The 19,673-nt window shown below is 39.1% G+C and overlaps 1 protein-coding gene across 7 annotated transcripts in view; it reads left to right on the plus strand.

Annotated features, from left to right (window-relative positions):
* LOC124549549 (arfGAP with SH3 domain, ANK repeat and PH domain-containing protein) overlaps positions 1-19,673 on the plus strand; it is a 318,055-nt gene that overhangs the window by 263,611 nt on the left and 34,771 nt on the right. For 5 of the 7 annotated variants that reach the window (XM_047125253.1, XM_047125251.1, XM_047125254.1 and 2 more), the window contains exon 13: positions 2,655-2,873. The exons of the other annotated variants lie outside the window; for them this stretch is intronic. In XM_047125253.1, coding sequence (XP_046981209.1) covers positions 2,655-2,873 — 219 coding nt within the window. The remainder of the gene's footprint in view (positions 1-2,654; positions 2,874-19,673) is intronic. 7 annotated transcript variants of the gene reach the window in all.

A 19,673-nucleotide genomic window follows, 5' to 3' on the forward strand; every position in this document is an offset into this window, starting at 1 on the left:
AATAACACACGAATAAATGTTTCAGTTCAAGAAAGAACGATAGGAAGAAAAAGTAGAGTATATGGAAAAGTTGATTTAATGATTAAAATTATGTGACAAAGGAATGGAAATAAGAAATTACGTTTAAATCAATTAATCAAAGAAAATGATGATCAAAGTCATTTTGATAAAGATTTAAAAATAAAAAAATCTTATTGCACATAACAAGATTTGAACACACAACCTTCAGCATGTGAAGCTGTTTGCCTGTCCATTATACCTCACAATTAGTCTACATACTTCAATTTTCTTAACTCTATTGAGTGCCACACAAAATTCAGAAAACGAGGGCCCATCAGGATAAATAGCTGCAATGTGAGATACTGAGGATCTTAACCTACAGCACTGTACAGATATTTTTTAAAAGTCGATTGCACCGCTGGGGACTTCTTGTAAGTGGCGTAGTTTTCTGTGAATATTAACTTCCTTTGATTTGAAAGTCTTGGTGTGTTCTGTTTCACAATAAACTGTTTGACTGAAAATAGCCTCCCATACTGATGGAAATATTGTTGTACTCTGCAAATGATATTCCATAACTTTACTATGAATTTTATCAATAAATCAGTAGCACAGTATTGCATGCATTTGGGTGCGATGGACAGCCAATTTCATTAACTATTTCTTCATTATTTTTATTACTTAGAGAAAGTATTTCAGTTTTATTCCTTATGCAGTGGCTTAAGGTCATTCAGCTCTCATAGTTATTAGAAAAATTTTACCAGTACAGAAAATAAAATTAAGACATATACAGTATCTCATTTTTGTGGCCAATTTTCATTTTTTTTACCTTGTGCAAGACTGTAACTGGTATGCAAGTAATAAGTGTGATTGCTGCTAAATAAAGTAAACTAAACCTGATTACATAGCTTTCAGGGTAATAGCATAAGAAGTATTTTAATTTTTGTTTTTGATTTTATTTTTTTTATTTTTTCAAAACTAACCAGCTTTTTCGTATAGTTTTGTTGATATCATTGGCATTCCTACTTAATCTTACATTGTGTTGTATACAGTTTTAGAACATTAAATTTTTAAATTTTAGTTTACATAGTACTTTACATTCACTATTTGTCCTGCTAGAAGAATCAGTAATTCCTTGAAGTTCTTGTGTTTTGACTTCACATCATGAGTGTACCGAGTGGGGAGGGGAGCAGGGGCTTCAGCTGCCCATCCACATAGACAGATAGGTATCAGTTTAGTATCAATATCAATCTGTAGAAAAGTAGAACATGTCACGCATAAAGACTAGTAGCAATAATACCTATAACTATTCGTCATGAAATCTCAGGACTACCTTGCTGTTCACCATGAAATTAATATGAGTTGCCCTATAGCTGAGTTCCTGGATACACTCTTGGTTCACCCTGTACCACTATTAAAAAAAGTTCTGGAAGGTTAATAATGAAAATAAGTGTCGTGCCGAAAGCCAATAATTCGGATATCTTCTTTTACACATGTATGTGGATATGTTGTTTTGATGTTTGCTTTTATTGCAATTATTACTGTGATTTTCTTGCCAAATATTTATTAGTCAAACTCTGTTTCTTAGTAGACTTTTTTTAAATATTTAAAAATCAAACATTATTTTACCTCAGTTTTTCATCATAACATTTTGATTGCTTCATATAAAACAAATAAATGTTATTATATAATGACACTATAATTCAATTAAAATAACTGTGTGGTTGTCGTTTCAATGAGCGAGCCATAGGGGCTTAATGCGAGCCAATCATAGTTCTCTCTCAGGTGCCAAATGCTCGCTGTGTTGCCTGATTTGCAGGTACATGTGGAGCTTCATGAAGTGTGGCTGGCTGCACACTGACAACATTGCACTCTGTCAACCACAGAATTAGTTTATTTAATTTGTAGCAATAACACAGTGTCAGAGACATGAATATTGACAGGAAAGTGCACTAAATTTGATGATACAACATAATGTGTTAATTATTAGCAGCAATAGTGAAACTGGAAATGCCTGTTGAATTATTCTTATTACACTAAGTACATATAGTCATCCCATTATGACAGGATTTACTCTACACATCAGACTCCAAGTGACTGCAATAAAGGCTTCTCGAAGAACTACAGCTCAGTGTTACATTCACAAGTTCCTTATTGTGCATGTCGACACAAAGGTTGTTAAAGGTTTTAATGTTTTGGTTTCTTGTGACATTTTATTTTACACAATAAACCCTTCCCTCGCCCATTCAGATTATGGAAGTAGCAAAAATTCTGAATCTGCAAGAAACTTTCAAAACTTGCATTCTTAATTGAAGGAAATGCATGCTTCAAATGATAGAAGAAGAGCACGCATAGTACTTCTGGTCACTTGTAATAATAAGGCCATCACACATGAGAATAGGAGGAAGTAACAATCAGTAATGTATCAAAACTCTGAAACTAGGGTATCATAACTTATTAAATGATAAACCTGATTGTAATGCTCTTGTTATGACATTAATTAGGATCATAATTAAAATGTGAGGGTAAAATTGTAACATGATAACACAACATTGTTTATCACTTCTCTCAACTTTAATTGCTCTCTCAAAAATTCTATGAAGCATAGATCATGTAAAAGATGACAGTGAGCTTGAACATTGTCGTTTGTGTATTAGTTCCTGCCCCTAATGCCCATGGAAGCCTGAAGAAGAGAGCTGCTCCATTACCTCCAGTCACCAACATCTATGGAACATTGCCCAATAGTCATAGCCGAACGCCATCAGACCCAATTGTGGCCAACAGCCATGGTTATCACACGCTCAATCACCATAAGAGGTCACCATCGAGTGACTCAGGTGCTGTGAGCATTACAAATAGAACAGCCTTAATGTTAGGTGAGTTTGCGGCATTCTAATGAAGCATGCACTTTCATATTCTGCTTCCATATCTGTAACTTGCATGATATATGCCCTAAAGCCCTACGAGTAAAACATGCTTCATAAAGAGCTTTGTCTTGTGCTTTACACCGTAACATTACATGTAAGCGATGACCAAAAATATCATTTCTTATTTTCCTGTTTTATTGTGTTGCTTTCCTCAGTATCTTTGGTTTCCTTGCATTTATTTTCTTTTAATATTATAGTATCATTAACTACCTCCATTCATACAATCCAACACACAATCATGTGGTGAAATCTGTCACTCCATCCACAGAAAATGAAAAACAAAAAAACAGGGATATTTCAAGTAAATGATGCTTATGTATTCAGTCCACCTTGGCATAGTTTTAAGGGGACTGCCATTCACAGCAGAACGCCTTAGTAGCTCATTTTCACAATAGAAATAACATTTAACAGTCTACATATCCTATTGCTAACACCTGTGAAATAAATGAGGAACTATTTAACACTCTCTATTTGGTGTGCTTTTGAAGACTAATTTCTAGTGGTATAAATTTATTAATGTGTACAATATAAAATATGTTTATACATTAAGCAGTTGAAGTTGCATTTAATGCTTTTGTTTTGTGAACATTTTTTCTTTCATTATGATACCTGATCAATATCTTAAATCCTTAAGATTTTCTCAGCACAGCATACCTCCTGTTACATTGTGGTATTCTTACCAGAGAACACAGCTTTATAACTGGGAAATTGCTGTATCATTTTGGCTTTTATTATCTGTTTCCTTTCCTGCATTCTTCTGGATGTAATGAAAATATCTTTTAAAAAGTTGGTATTGCATGATGTGTGACAAAGTTAAGTTAAGTATGTATTTAGTTCAGTATATGCAACATTGATATTTTAGAATTGTTGGCAGAATATCATACTTATTCACACCATATGAAATGAGCAATATGTAATTTGGTTAATATAATAGTAACAATATTATGAAAAGGAAAGTTGCCACTCACCATACAGCAGAGATGCTGAGTCGCAGATAGGCACAGTCAGGAATAAACCTTTTGGCCATTAAGGCCTTTGTCAACAATAGACTGTGTACCGTGCATTCGTGCACACACACACACACACACACACACACACACACACACACACGACTGCAGTCGTGTGTGTGTGTGTGTGTGTGTGTGTGTGTGTGTGTGTGTGTTGTTGTTGTTGTTGTTGACAAAGGCATTAATAGCCGAAAACTTTATTTGTGACAGTCTTTTTCTTATGCCTATCTGCTACTCAGCATCTCCACTATATGGTGAGTGGCAACGTTCCTTTTCATAATATTGTTACATTCCATCCTGGATTTTCCATTGTTTGGTTTATGTAATAGAATGGTTATGGAATCATAAAAAATTGCCTAGCTTGATTTGAGTAAAATGCTTCATCTAAATTATTATACTTTATTGTTCAGAATTATAATTTATGTATCAGATTCCAGTGAAACTATTGTGTCATCTTTGTAGGCACTACTGGCAACAATAATTTTACTTAGAGTTAATAATGACACAAAAAGCCATACATACCAAACAAGAAACACACTGTGGCTGACTGGAGATGCCAGAAAATAAACAACTGTCAAAGCTCTGTGCCATGTTCCTATCATTTCTTTCTCTCTATGTACCTGTGTTCTGTTTGTTTTGTTCTTTTCTACATCTATGTATTTTTGAAACTATCTATTTATTTAACTACACAAGTTTTCTTACATGTACCGGTGTAGTCTTTGTAAAAAAAGATTTGGTGGCTAATATGGAACTCATATATGATCAACTGTACCAAACAGAAAATTTGCTTGAGAAAACTATAAAATTATGACCAACAGTTGCTGGTGAATACGTACCTTCAGATGGTGAAATATTAGTATTTCTGGTATGCACATATAAAAATTCACAACACTATCCAAGCTTTAGGGAATTAATAGTTCCATCCTTAGGAAGAAGAGGGGGTAGGTTAAGGGTCACAGCGCTGAACCTTTGTGATTAGTGTTAAAGAAAGGAATGTTGTTGTAGTCTCCTATCTGAAGACTGATTTGATGCAGCAATCTAAGCTAGTGTGAGCTGCATCTCGGTGTAACTGCTGTAGCCTATATTAATTTGAATCTGGTTACTGTTTTCAAGCCTTCCACACTTTCCTCCATTCCTAGTTAGTTTCTCGATGCCTCAGGATGTGTCCTGTCAACTGTCAACCAGTCCCTTCTTTTAGGCAGATTGTGTCATAAATTTATTTTCTCCCTGATCCATTTCTGTACCTCCTTATTAATTATTCAGTTTACTCATCCAGTCTCCACAATTCACAGACCTTCAGCTTTCCTTTGCAGCACCACATTTCAAAAGCTTCTGTTATCTCTGTGTCTGAACTGTTTATTCTCTATGTTTCACTTCCACCCAAGACTACAATCCAGACAAAATCCCTTCAGAAAAGACTCCTTAAAATTTAAATTTTTAATTCAGTTTAACAAATTCTTATTTTTCTGGAATACTTTTCTTGCTACTTCCAGTCTACAATTTCTGTCCTCTTTACTTCTGTCACCGCTGTCCAGATAACAAAACTTATCTACTACTTTTAGTGTCTTGCTTCCTAAAAAAATGTAAATATTGTATGGCTTTGTTGGCTGGGGCATCACATGAGATGGTGTTGGTTGCTTTTCAGAAATGGTGTTCGTCCCCCATGCATGTTGGCCCATTTCCGTGCAAATATGTGAGAGCTGTAATGTATGTGTGTTTGTAGAGTGTAGGTGAGTGCAGGGCATGTGCGTATAGTGTAGTGTTACGTTTGTGTTATGTGTTGGTGGTGGTGATAGTGATGGTGGTGATTATGATGATGAGAGAAGGAAGAGTGTGAAACCTGGTGCCAGCACATAGTGTACTCCTCTCAAATAGCACCAAGGGGGGCCTCCTAGCTTAACATTCCCATTCAACTTATAGATCACCATCAGGTCACATTCTCTCACTTTATGAGCCGTCGTGGAGAGATATAGAATTCGGCATCAATGCCGGTGTTCAGGAACTGTACACTACCATCTGCTCTCCCCTTGCTAGCCAAATACTTGCAGTGAAAATTTCATCCACCACTATCCTTGAATCGAGCACCACTGCCAGAGATGTTCTAGTCACTTCAACTGCAGAGGCAAGTATTTCACTTTCTAATTGAATTCCCTCATTGTTGCCTTATTTAATTCAACTGCATTCCATTACTCTTCTTTTCCTTTTGTTGATGTTCATCTTATAACTTCTTTTCAACATGATATCAATTCCATTCAGCTGCTCTTCCAAGTTCTTTTGTCGTCTCTAACAGAATTACAATATCAGCAGCAAATCTCAAAGCTTTTATTCCTTCTTCCTGAACTTTAGGTCCCTACCCAAATTTCTCTGTGGTTTCCTTCATAGCTTGCTCAATACATAGGTTGAATAACATTGGAGATTTGGTATAACCCTGTCTTATCACTCCCTTTTCAACTACAGCTTCCATTTCTGCCACTTGACTTGTATCATATCTCCCATATCATCCTCATCTACTTCCTCTCCCCTTTCTATAATAGTGTTCTCATGTTCTTTTCCCTTGTCTACTCCTTCTGCATATTCCTTCCACCTATCATCTTTCCCTTCTTTCTTCATACTGGCTTGTAATCTGAATGCTTGATATTCATAAAGCTGCTTCTTGTTTCTCCAAAGGTCTCTTTAATTTACTTGTAGGTGGCATCTTATTCTTTCCTGAGTCATGCTTACTTCTACAACCCTTGTATTTGTCCTCAAGCCATAGAAGCATAGGCAGTTTGCACTTCCTGTCAATCCCGTTTTGCCTTTAGTGTAGTAGTGGTTCATCTAATGCAACTAACTGAAAGGCTGTTCGTATTGTGCCATATTCGCAGACAAACCATGTCTCCAAGAATATAGAAGCAACTAAGGGATGACAGAAAATACAAAGAATGACTCATTTTTGTCTGTTTCAATTGTTGCATTGTTATATTTTCTTCTATTGCCAACTAAATTCAATATCTTCTGTGTTATTGAAGAATTTCTGCTGGGCCTTGTCTTTTTGCCTTTTTGATCTTCTGCTGCCTTCATTATTTCATGTCTAAAATGCACCCACTCATCTTCCATCATATTTCTTTCCCTTGTTTCAGTATTTCATTGCCTAACGCTATGTTTAAAACTTTCCACAAATAGTTATTCTTTCAAGTTATTGATGTCCCACCTCATTAAATTCTTATGTTTCTACAATTACTTCTGTTTTACTCTGTATTACATAACCAATTTGTTATAGCCAGCATCTACAGCATGACCCTTTGAAGTGTTTTGCAGTTTACAAAATGTAGATTTAAAATCTATTGTTTTATCATTATCTAATCTATGTCAAAACTTCTGGTGTCTCCAATGTCTTCCATGTGTACAGATTTCTTTCATAGTTCTTAAATCAGGGTTTGCAGTGATCAAATTATGAGCTACATAAAATCCTACCATTCCATGTCCTCTTACTATTTTTCCTTCTCTTCCTTTTCTTTCTATTGAATGTCTGTCTCATACCACAGCTGATCCTCAATTACTTGAAGAACTAGGCATTTATTCTTGGTTTAGTCCATCTCCTACTTCCTCTTCTCTCTGTCCATCTCATCCTTCCTTCACCCGACTTTCACTGTCCATCTCCTCCTCTCCTCTCTATCACTGTTTATCTCCCCCCCCCCCCCAATCTGCACTGATCATCTCTTCCTATGTTTCCTTTCTATGCCAATCTCCTCCTCTCTCTGCCAATTACCCCTCCCCCTCTCTCTAACCATCTCCTCCTCCCCCTTACCCCCACAGTATTTCTTTCCAGATCGTAACTAATTCATGTTCCAAATTTGGGTGAAATAGTTCCATAGGTTTAGGTTGAGCTTTCTACTCTTGGCTTTGCCCATGTACACACATTTCATATATATTTCACATATATGTAACATATTTCACACTTATTTGTACATATATTTTATCTGTATCTCTAGTGAACTCTACTCTGGACTTTAATTTTCATGTAACTTAATGTTTATAATGTTGTATTTCCTGAAGTATGTGCTGTATAATGATATACTTTTGCAGGTACGTGGTTTAATGGTATCTGTGGCTACTGTCTGCAAATAGTCTTTTGAATAAAGTTAGTAGTAAAGAAGTAAAATGTCATGCATGATGTGGCAGTTTTTCGTGCATTTCAGTGTTTATGACATCACATATCCTGAACTATATGTTGTACAATGATATAAATTTGCTGGTATGTTCAGTGGTAAAGTTGAATATGGTCTGAAAAATGTGTCAAAAATACAGTTACTTGTAAAGAAGTAGTAAATTAAAAGTCGTGCTTCATGTGGCAGTTTTACTGCAAGAACAGCAAAAATGTGGTAACTGACAAACTTTTTTCCTTTTATCTTTGTGTGGGGGTTGTCAGTGAGAAAAGTTTCATAAAGATTTGAAATTATGTGTAGAGTTTGTCACTAAACGCTCTTGTTCTCAAATACTGAATTATTAAAATATGGCTATTCACACATTGTGAACTACACTGCTTTTCCACCCCCACTGCCACACCTTTGATAGATTGGTGTTCTTACCCCTCACGGCAATGATTTCCAGACAGTAAATGATATACAGAATTGTTAAGGCTTTCGTGGCCACTTGTTGACAAACTGCCTATTGGCTTCTGTCTCGGGATCTTTGGCTGACGTTCATCTGATGATTTTACTGACGTTTCGCCAGCACAAATAGCTGGCATTGTCAAAGCTTCACCCTCCATTGCCGGTGGTGAACTGGAGCAGAGCTCGCGGCCGCAGACTATATGCCCAACGTCCGAGGACTTCTCTGCAGTCATATTCGGTGCAGTTCTCCTCCTGCTACCTACGACAGTCATTCGCTGCAGTACGGGAAGCCAGGATCCATTTATCTTAAGGTTTTCCTCTTTCTTGTTGAAGCTACAAAAACACACGAATAGCTTCAACAAGAAAGAGGAAAGCCTTAAGGTAAATTTATCCTGGCTTCCCATACTGCAGCGAACGACCGTGCAGGTAGCAAGAGGAGCACTGCACCGGAAATGACCGCGGAGAAGCCCTTGGACATTGGCGCATCAGGTACATGTAGTCTGCAGCCGCGAGCTTGGCTCCAGTTCACCACCAGCAATGGATGGTTAAGCTTTGACAATGCTAGCCACTCATGCTGGCAAAATGTCAGTAAAATCTTCAGATGAACGTCGATTGAAGAACCCGAGACAGAAGCCAATAGGTAGTTTGTCAGCAAGTGATATGTGTACCAAGTTTGGTTGAAATTGGTCCAAAGTTTAGGAGGAGATGTGGAACATGCAAACATTTAATCACTTTATAATATGCATGGATTTCTTTTATCCCATCATACATTCTTGCAATCTCTTCATGATCTGCAGAGCTATTCAGTATATAAACTGGTATTACCATCATGGATGTTTGTTTTGTACACTACTGGCCATTAAAAATGCTACACCATGAACATGATGTGCTACAGATGCAAAATTTAACCGACAGGAAGAAGATGCTTTGATATGCAAATGATTAGCTTTTCAGAGCATTCACACAAGGTTGGCGCCGGTGGTGACACCTACAACGCGCTGACATAAGGAAAGTTTCCAACTGATTTCTCATACACAAACAGCAGTTGACCCGTGTTGCCTGGTGAAACGTTGTTGTGATGCCTCGTGTAAGGAGGAGAAATGCGTACCATCATGTTCCTGACTTTGATAAAGGTCAGATTGTAGCCTATTGCGATTGTGGTTTATCGTATCGCGACATTGCTGATCGCGTTGGTCGAGATCCAATGACTGTTAGCAGAATATGGAATTGGTGGGTTCAGGAGAGTAATACGGAATGCCGTGCTGGATCCCAATGGCCTCGTACCACTAACAGTCGAGATGACAGGCATCTTATCCGCATGGCTGTAATGGATCGTGCAGCCACGTCTCTATCCATGAGTCTACAGGTGGGGACGTTTGCAAGACAATAACCATCTGCACAAACAGTCTGACAACGTTCGCAGCAGCATGGACTATCAGCTTGGAGAACATGACTGCAGTTACCCTTGATGCTGCATCACAGACAGGTGCGCCTGTGATGGTGTACTCTGCAACAAACCTGGGTGCACGAATGGCAAAATGTCAGTTTTTTGGATGAAAGCAGGTTCTGTTTACAGCATAATGATGGTCGCATCCATGTTTGGCGACACCATGGTGAATGCACATTGGAAGCGTGTATTCATCATTACCATACTGGCATATCACCCGGCATGGGGTGCCATTGGTTACCCGTCTCGGTCACCTCTTGTTCGCATTGACAGCACTTTGAACAGTGGATGTTACATTTCAGATGTGTTACGACCCGTGGCTCTACCCTTCATTCGATTCATGCGAAACCCTACATTTCAGGAGGATAATGTATGACCGCATGTTGCAGGTCCTGTATGGGCCTTTCTGGATACAGAAAATGTTCGACTGCTGCCCTGGCCAGCACATTCTCCAGATCTCTCACCAATTGTAAATGTCTGGTCAATGGTGGCCGAGCAACTGGTTCGTCACAATACGCCAGTCACTACTCTTGATGAACTGTGGTATCGTGTTGAAGTTGCATGGGCAGCTGTACCGCTAAACGCCATCCAAGCTCTGTTTGACTCAATGCCCAGGCGTATCAAGGCCGTTATTACGGCCAGAGGTGGTTGTTCTGGGTACTGATTTCTCAGGATCCCAAATTGCGTGAAAATGTAACCACATGTCAGTTCTAGTATAATATACTTGTCCAATGAATACCCATTTATCATCTGCATTTCTTCTTGGTGTAGCAATTTTAATGGCCAGTAGTGTATTTATCTTGGTTGCTATAATGCATTCACTGTGCTCTTCATTGAAGTTTACCCATATTTCTGTTTTTTTTTTTTTATCAGTTGTTAGGCCTACTCCTGCATTAAACGCTGCTTCATTTTGCATTTATAATACTGTACTCACCTGGCTAGACTTCCTGTTCTTACTGCCACTGCAGTTCACTAATTCCCATTATATCTCTTCAACCTATCCATTTCCCTTTTTAAATTCTTTCAACTACCTATCTGATTAAGGAATCCAACTTTATGGACTGTGACCCATAGAAAATTTGTTCTGTTTCACTAGATTACATCCTCCTGAATCATCCTCACCTGAATATCTGAGTGGTAGACTATTTTCCATGCAGAATATTTTACTCAACAGGATGCCATCATCATTAAGTGATACTATAGAGCTGTATGCGCTCAGAAAGATTTACAATTGTAGTTTCCCATTGCTTTCAGTTGTACACAGCACTAATATGAAGTGCTTATTTCAATAGTGGTACAAGTCCATTTTTGTTCATATTGAGATACAGAGTCCTACAGTTAAATGAGCGCTGAAAAATCTGCAGTTGAGATATCAGAAATATTCAAGCATATGGCTTCTTGCTAGAGATGAACATTTTTTTCTGTTTGTTTGGCTCATTAATTTCAGAAGCATTATAGACAGAAAAGTGGAGGTAATGGACTTGTACCACTATTGAAATAAGTCCTTCATAGGATAGTGCCATGTTAGGTAAGTGTTATAAAGTCATATCAGTCAATCCTCCAGATTCCTGCCACTGCAGCTAATGAAAACACTTAAAAGTACTTAGAATGTTGCCTCGTAAATGTATGTCTTGGGCAGACATTCTCTCTCCCGGTAATCTTACAACTGTATATAATGATGATGGAAGTAGCTGGGTGGAAAAATAAGGGAAAGGCAACCACTCACCTATAGCAGACCAGTGTGTGGTGCACAGAAACTCATAAGAGAAAACAGTATTCACACTAGCTTTTGAGCTCTTGCTCTTTCTCTAGCGAAAGTGCAGACATTGACACACACACACACTCGCCCACATTCTTGCAGTCATGGAAATGCAGTCATTCTACAGTCAACCAGAATGAATTCTTAAACACTGATCATGTGAAACCCATCTTATGCTTTTCTTCTCATGACATCCTAAATGTCAGGCTGGTCAGGTAGATGCAGTGCTTCTTGGCTTCTCAAAGACATTTCACTCATTATCACACATATGCCTATTATTGTAAGTATGATCACGTGGTATATAAAGTGAGAGTCTTGACTGGATAGTGGATGTCTTGATTCTCAGGTCCCAGGATGTTATCTTGGATGGAGAATAATCACAGATGTAGAAGTAACTGCAAGTGTGCCCCAGGGTAATGTATTAGGACCCTTGTTGTTAATGTCAATATTAATGACCTTCCAGACAATGTTAAAAGTAACCTCACACTTTTTCACAGATGTTGCAGTTAGCTGTAATGAAATACTCTCCTAAAAGTCTGTGTAAGTGTCCAGTCAGATCTTGATAAAATGTCAAAGAGGCCCAAAGATTAGCAAGTTGCTGTAAATGTTCAGAAATGTAAAATTGTGTGCCTCATAAAATGAAAAAAAAATGGTTTCCCATGAGTACAATATCATCAATGATTCACAGTTAAAATCAGTCCTCTTGTCCAAATACCTATATGTAACAAATTTTGTGGTACAACATGGAATGATCACATAGGATCAGTTGTAGGTAAGGCAGTGGTCAGACTTTCATTCTTTGGCAGAGTACTGGAAAAATGTAGTCAGTCTATAAAAGAGAGTGCTTGCAAATCACTTGTGCATCCCATTTGAGAATGTTGATGAGTAGTGTGGGACTCATACCAAATATGACTAATAGGTGCACAAATGGTCTCAGGTTTGTTTGACTGCTGGGAGAGTGGCACAATAATGTTGATAAACCTTAACTGGCAGATGCTTGAAGACAGTCAGCAATATCCTGTGAAAGCTTAGTTACAAAGTTACAAGAATCACTATTAAGTGAAGAATCTAGAGATTCTTCAGCTCCTACATGTTGCTCTTCTAGGGACTGTGATGACAAATTTCATGACAACAAAGTGTGTTTGTGTGAAGTGTATTGGTGTATATTTTCACAAAGATGTGTGGAGAGGTGTTTTCCATGGCTGTCAGTGTAGAGTAGGTGTACCTTGGTGCATCTTTGCATTAGAAAGTGCTTCTCTTAATTTTTAAAACATTGGAAACTTCAGGTAGACATACAACATCGTAGGAAAAGACAAATTGCTACTTAACTTAAGGAAGACACGTTAAGTTGCAGACAGGCACAATTAAAAGACAGTTACATAAAGCTTTTGGCAACAGCCTTCATCACACACCATTCATACATGAAAGGAAGCACACCTCATGCACACATGACCGCCAACTCCAGCATCTTGCAACTCCAGCATTTCAGCCCGAGACGCGTGAGTTGGCGGTCATGTGTGCATGAAGTGTACTTGCTTTTGTGTATAAATGGTGTTTGTTTCTCTTTTGATGATGAAGTCTGTGGCCAAAAGCTTTCTATAAGTGTCTTTAAATTGTGTCTGCATGCTACTTAACATGTCTTCTTTATGGTACGTAGCAATCTGTCTTTTCCTACATTGCCATTTTTGTAGTCTTTATCAGAAGATATCACAACTGGGGTTTTGTACCATAAATTTATTTAATAATGACATCATTGAGCTTCTACTTACACATTGTGGTTACTTGCTTGTTTTAAAACATAAATGCCACTTTTTCTGCGAGGAATGACCATTAACAACAACACTGTTGTGCACTGGGCAATGTTTGCAGTGAAGTGCTTCATATTTCTTCTCCAGCTCTTGATTTTTCCTCTGAGGTTGTTAATACACTCCTGGAAATTGAAATAAGAACACCGTGAATTCATTGTCCCAGGAAGGGGAAACTTTATTGACACATTCCTGGGGTCAGATACATCACATGATCACACTGACAGAACCACAGGCACATAGACACAGGCAACAGAGCATGCACAATGTCGGCACTAGTACAGTGTATATCCACATTTCGCAGCAATGCAGGCTGCTATTCTCCCATGGAGACGATCGTAGAGATGCTGGATGTAGTCCTGTGGAACGGCTTGCCATGCCATTTCCACCTGGCGCCTCAGTTGGACCAGCGTTCGTGCTGGACGTGCAGACCGCGTGAGACGACGCTTCATCCAGTCCTAAACATGCTCAATGGGGGACAGATCCGGAGATCTTGCTGGCCAGGGTAGTTGACTTACACCTTCTAGAGCACGTTGGGTGGCACGGGATACATGCGGACGTGCATTGTCCTGTTGGAACAGCAAGTTCCCTTGCCGGTCTAGGAATGGTAGAACGATGGGTTCGATGACGGTTTGGATGTACCGTGCACTATTCAGTGTCCCCTCGACGATCACCAGTGGTGTACGGCCAGTGTAGGAGATCGCTCCCCACACCATGATGCCGGGTGTTGGCCCTGTGTGCCTCGGTCGTATGCAGTCCTGATTGTGGCGCTCACCTGCACGGCGCCAAACACGCATACGACCAATCATTGGCACCAAGGCAGAAGCGACTCTCATCGCTGAAGACGACACGTCTCCATTCGTCCCTCCATTCACGCCTGTCGCGACACCACTGGAGGCGGGCTGCATGATGTTGGGGCGTGAGCGGAAGACGGCCTAACGGTGTGCGGGACCGTAGCCCAGCTTCTTGGAGACGGTTGCGAATGGTCCTCGCCGATACCCCAGGAGCAACAGTGTCCCTAATTTGCTGGGAAGTGGCGGTGCGGTCCCCTACGGCACTGCGTAGGGTCCTACGGTCTTGGCGTGCATCCGTGCGTCGCTGCGGTCCGGTCCCAGGTCGACGGGCACGTGCACCTTCCGCCGACCACTGGCGACAACATCGATGTACTGTGGAGACCTCACGCCCCACGTGTTGAGCAATTCGGCAGTACGTCCACCCGGCCTCCCGCATGCCCACTATACGCCCTCGCTCAAAGTCCGTCAACTGCACATACGGTTCACGTCCACGCTGTCGCGGCATGCTACCAGTGTTAAAGACTGCGATGGAGCTCCGTATGCCACGGCAAACTGGCTGACACTGTCGGCGGCGGTGCACAAATGCTGCGCAGCTAGCGCCATTCGACGGCCAACACCGCGGTTCCTGGTATGTCCGCTGTGCCGTGCGTGTGATCATTGCTTGTACAGCCCTCTCGCAGTGTCCGGAGCAAGTGTGGTGGGTCTGACACACCGGTGTCAATGTGTTCTTTTTTCCATTTCCAGGAGTGTATTTTGAATGGAATGTCACTAAATCTTGTTTTAGCACAGAAATCATTTCTTCTTTTAACTGTAGCCTGCTCATTGTTTCATATTTTGTGGACTCACTATACACTGATGACATGTCCAGTCGAGTTTGTTTGAAATTTAGTTTTACATACTCATCATGTTACCAGCACTTGCAGTCAGTGCATATACCTTCCATATTTTTGCATGGATTTTACAAGCAACACTATAACTTTTTAAAGAAACCAAGAAATCATTACACAATCAGCTATCACTTGGCACCATTTTGAACTCATTCCTTGTTGTCTCTCTTCTTTGAACAATGCAATAGGCTAATTTACTAAGTTATTGGCTGCTGCAAAGTTTTAAAAATAACAACAAGCAGATTAAACAATGGAAAATCCAAGATGGAATGTAACAATTATGAGAAGGAAAGTTGCTACACACCATATAGTGGAGATGCTGAGTCACAGATGGACACAACAACATAGTCTTTTTGTTGTGCCAATCTGCAAGTCAGCATCTCTGGTATGTGGTGAGTAGCAACTTTCCTTCTCACAACAAGCAGATTTTTATACTGAATATGAAAAAGATAACAATGTGCTAAAAATCTGTCAAATTATACGTAAAATGTTTACGAATCCATACTGGTGGAAGTGGGTTTGGCCATTCTGTTCAAGAAAGCTCGTTATGAACAAGGTCAGAACATCTTCTAGGATTCTGTAACAAACAGGAATAAGTGGGATTGGATAGTAGTTTTTGGATCACTTCTCTTACCATTCGTGTAAATGGGTGAAGCCCGTGTGCTTTTCCAAACCTGCAGCACATTTTTTTGTACAAGGTATCTATGGAATATTATGGTTAAAATAGAAGCTAAGTTTGCTTGCAGATTCTATGTAGAATCTGAAAGGGATCTCATCATGCTTGGGACCTTTGTTTATTTTTAGTGACTTTAACTAATATTAATGCCAATACCACTGTCGGTTGCAGGTGTATGAGTTGGGTGGTAGTCATTGCAAAGTTCACACATTGACAACCAGAAATGTTTCATTCAGCCTCTCTCAAACTATGGCTCTATGCTTTGTTCTACACCTGTTATGCTGCTGTCACTGTTTGTTCAAAAGTTTAGTTACAGTGACTGTATGCCATGGAGGATCCCTCCAATTATGAACTGTCTACAAGGTAGACATCTAGGCAGTATATGGTCAACTATTCTTCTAAGCTTCAGCCACAGTTTCTCTAGATGCTTCTGCCCAGAGGTGGGTGTATCAGTTTCCTATTTGAGATGTGACATGACTGCCATAATTATCTAACTTACTGAACATGTAGATCTTCCTTTAGTAATCATTGTTGCTACAACTGTCACATGGTCACTGATACCAGTTTCAATACAAACATCCTCAAAGGAATCAAGTGTAGTGTTGCCATTAGGTCTATAATATTTCAATCATGAGTGGGCTACTGAACTGTTATATGTAGTTTTCAGAGAAAGCATTTACTAATATTTTGATGGATGCCTTATCATCCCCATCAAACTGTAATTTTCCCAGTCGATTGTTATATAATTGAAGTCTCCTTCAATGATGTCTGTATGATAGGGGAACATTCATACTAGCGAACTGAGATTTTCTCTTAAGCTTTTGGTTATCTCTAGAAGTGAATCTGACCGTCAATAGAAAGACACAATTAGAAGTTATGGTCACCCTTGATACAGCATTTCACCCTAACTATCTTGCATGCAGTGCCAGTTTCTATCTCAGTAATACAGAGTGTCTTGTCTACTGCAACAAATTGACCACCTTCATTTCCTAGTACCCCATTCTTTTGATATGCATTTATATTCACCCGAAAATTCTTACTACTATCAATTTCAGGTTTGTAGTCAGCTTTCTGTACCTAGTATTATATGAGCTCCATTGCTCCTCAGAATTGCATCAACTTCTGGGATGGCAAGCTTAATTTTTTCCAACAAGTGCTGTAATCTGCAGTTGGTTCCATGTTGTTCCCTCAGTGCCTAACAGAATAGCCTCTTGGAAGTCTGGGATGAAAGGTGTCATTTGGTGCACTGTGTGCCACAATTCGCAATTGATTGCACCTGATTCCCTCAGTGGTTGCCAGAACAGCCTCTTCAGTATGCTGAATGGGCCTGCAGAGTGCACAACGTGATGTTCTCATCACTTGCTGCCATTTTGTTAAGGGGTACCATTATTCACTGTTACATTGTGCTTCCAACAATTAATAGACCCTACTGTTTCATGTTAGTCTTGTTTGTCGTAGACAAAGCAGGTTTCTCAACAGGTGAAATTTATCTCACTGGCTCAGTGTCTCCTCAAACTTGTTGGTTAGGGGGTGAATGAATAACCTTAATTCTTCCTGGTCCCTGCATCCCCTGTATAGGACACCCTAACTCCACCACTGACATGCTAGAGTGATAGGTCCTGTACTTCTTGTTGAGGAGACTACTCACTGAAGAGTATAGTACTTGAGATACCTTTGACTCTGGGAATTTCACTCAATGCAACCACTTAGAGCAGCTTCCAATAATATGGCAGATATGAGAATATTTTCCAGCTTCTTATGAACAGCATCAAACTTGCACCATGCTAAAGAACAGCATTCATGTTGGGGCTGCATTCTAACTGGTGCAGTGTTTATCTGAACACTGAACAATAACATTAAATTATCGTCATTGATATTGTTTTACTGTCAGTATATGTTACACCACATGGGTTCCAAGTTTCCTTTTAAGGTCTGAAGTTACAACAACCAAGAAAATGGTTTTTGTAAATAAGTGTGTAAAACTTGGGATAATACTTTCATATTCTCTGCAATTAACTTTGTGTTTTGAACTTTTGTTGAGGTTATCTCACTAACAGACTCATGTAACACTGTCAAAAACAGAACAAATGTGTGACAGATGTGGACAATATATACTGTTGTGGAAATGGGAAATTAAAAATGCAACTTTAACAAATACAATTTTACGAAGCAGCAGTTGAATGCAGAAGAGCTAAGTTTACATTCTGTTCATAAAATTCCGAAAACGACTTAGAAGAAGCCAATCAAATAGTGATAAAAAGTGAAAATATTGTATAAATCATTGAAGAACTTGTTCTGCAGTAAGAGGAAAATGATTTTCTGTAAAGAAATTGTTGCAAAAGTTTGCAGAACACATAACTGTAGCCAATAATTTCCTATCAAATCAAACAATGGAAAATCCATTACATTGTTACATTCAATAATTTTCTATGAAATACATTATGCACAGCACTTGCATAAATCCAAAAATTCTCCAAAAGATTCCTTTTATCATCCAAATATACATTTAAAATAAAATGGATAGAAAGACAGCCCTGTTGCATTTTAGAAAGGTATGGTGAAACTATTTGATATGAATGACATTATCAGAAATGTGCCAGTGTGACATCCATGAGGTGAATGAACAGGAGATACACAAGGTAACATGCATGCTAAAGAAAACATTCCTCTGGTTAGAGTGACAAATCCATTGTAATTACCAAGTTGTGCCTAAAAGGAATTTTAAAACCTCTTACCTACCTGACCAATTGCAGCCGCAGAGAAAACATGTAGCCAACAGTTCTAAAAATGAGTGTTGCGAAACCACTGCATTATAAAGGAATTAAGGAAGCTGTCTCCAAGTATAGACCACTCTCATTAATGCCCACCTTTACTAAGATATTTTAAAGTATTGCCCTGTCCCATCATAGTGCCTTTATCACAAATAAAAACTGCTTATACGTACTCGGCATGGCTTTAAGAAAGAGCTAAGTGCTACCACAGCAGTTATACAGTTGATTGTTCAAAGAGAGGATGCAGATTGCAGACGAACTTGGAGACCTAGATAAAACCTTTAAGCTCTGTAACCCATAGGTTACTTCTGAAAAATCTGAAATCATATCATATCAGTGACTCATCCATCAATCTTCTATCCACATACCTGTTGAACATAAACAATACACTAAGCTGACAAAAAAATCAAGATTATAAACTTTCAATCAGTCAGTGAAGAAGGAGAAAACACAAACACACACACACACACACACACACACACACACACACACACACACACACATGCATGTGTATCATAGCGGAGTCCTTTAACTCTCATATAGCAACCTATGCAGCTGACACCTCTGTCTTATAGTATGGTGCAGTGCAGGGGTGCCAACCCACAGGTCATGTGTGGTACAAAGCAAGCACCAATACAACCCAAGAAGTGAGCACCTGTGGCACCATCAATAAAAAATAAAAATTTATTTTTATTTGTAATGTTATGAAAGTAATGAAATGTCACATAGAAAATGTCAAATTAATTCCAGCTTGCTTATTTAGAATAAATAATAATACATTAATAAATTCTAAATTACTTAGTTCAACAACATACCTCCAAGCCTCCGGATGTCTATTCTTCCACCCCCACCCCCCCCTCCCCAGTGGTTGGTAAGTTAAAATGCTGGGCACCCCTGGTATAGACTGTAAAAAGTTAGAATCTTTTGCTGTTAGGAGTGTAATGAAATTAACTAACATCATAAGCTGGGGTGAATCCAATGAAAAAAATACCATCCATTTCCTGTAGTGAC

The sequence above is a fragment of the Schistocerca americana genome, chromosome 1 (assembly GCF_021461395.2).
Source record: "Schistocerca americana isolate TAMUIC-IGC-003095 chromosome 1, iqSchAmer2.1, whole genome shotgun sequence".
NCBI classification, from domain to species: Eukaryota; Metazoa; Arthropoda; class Insecta; order Orthoptera; family Acrididae; genus Schistocerca; species Schistocerca americana.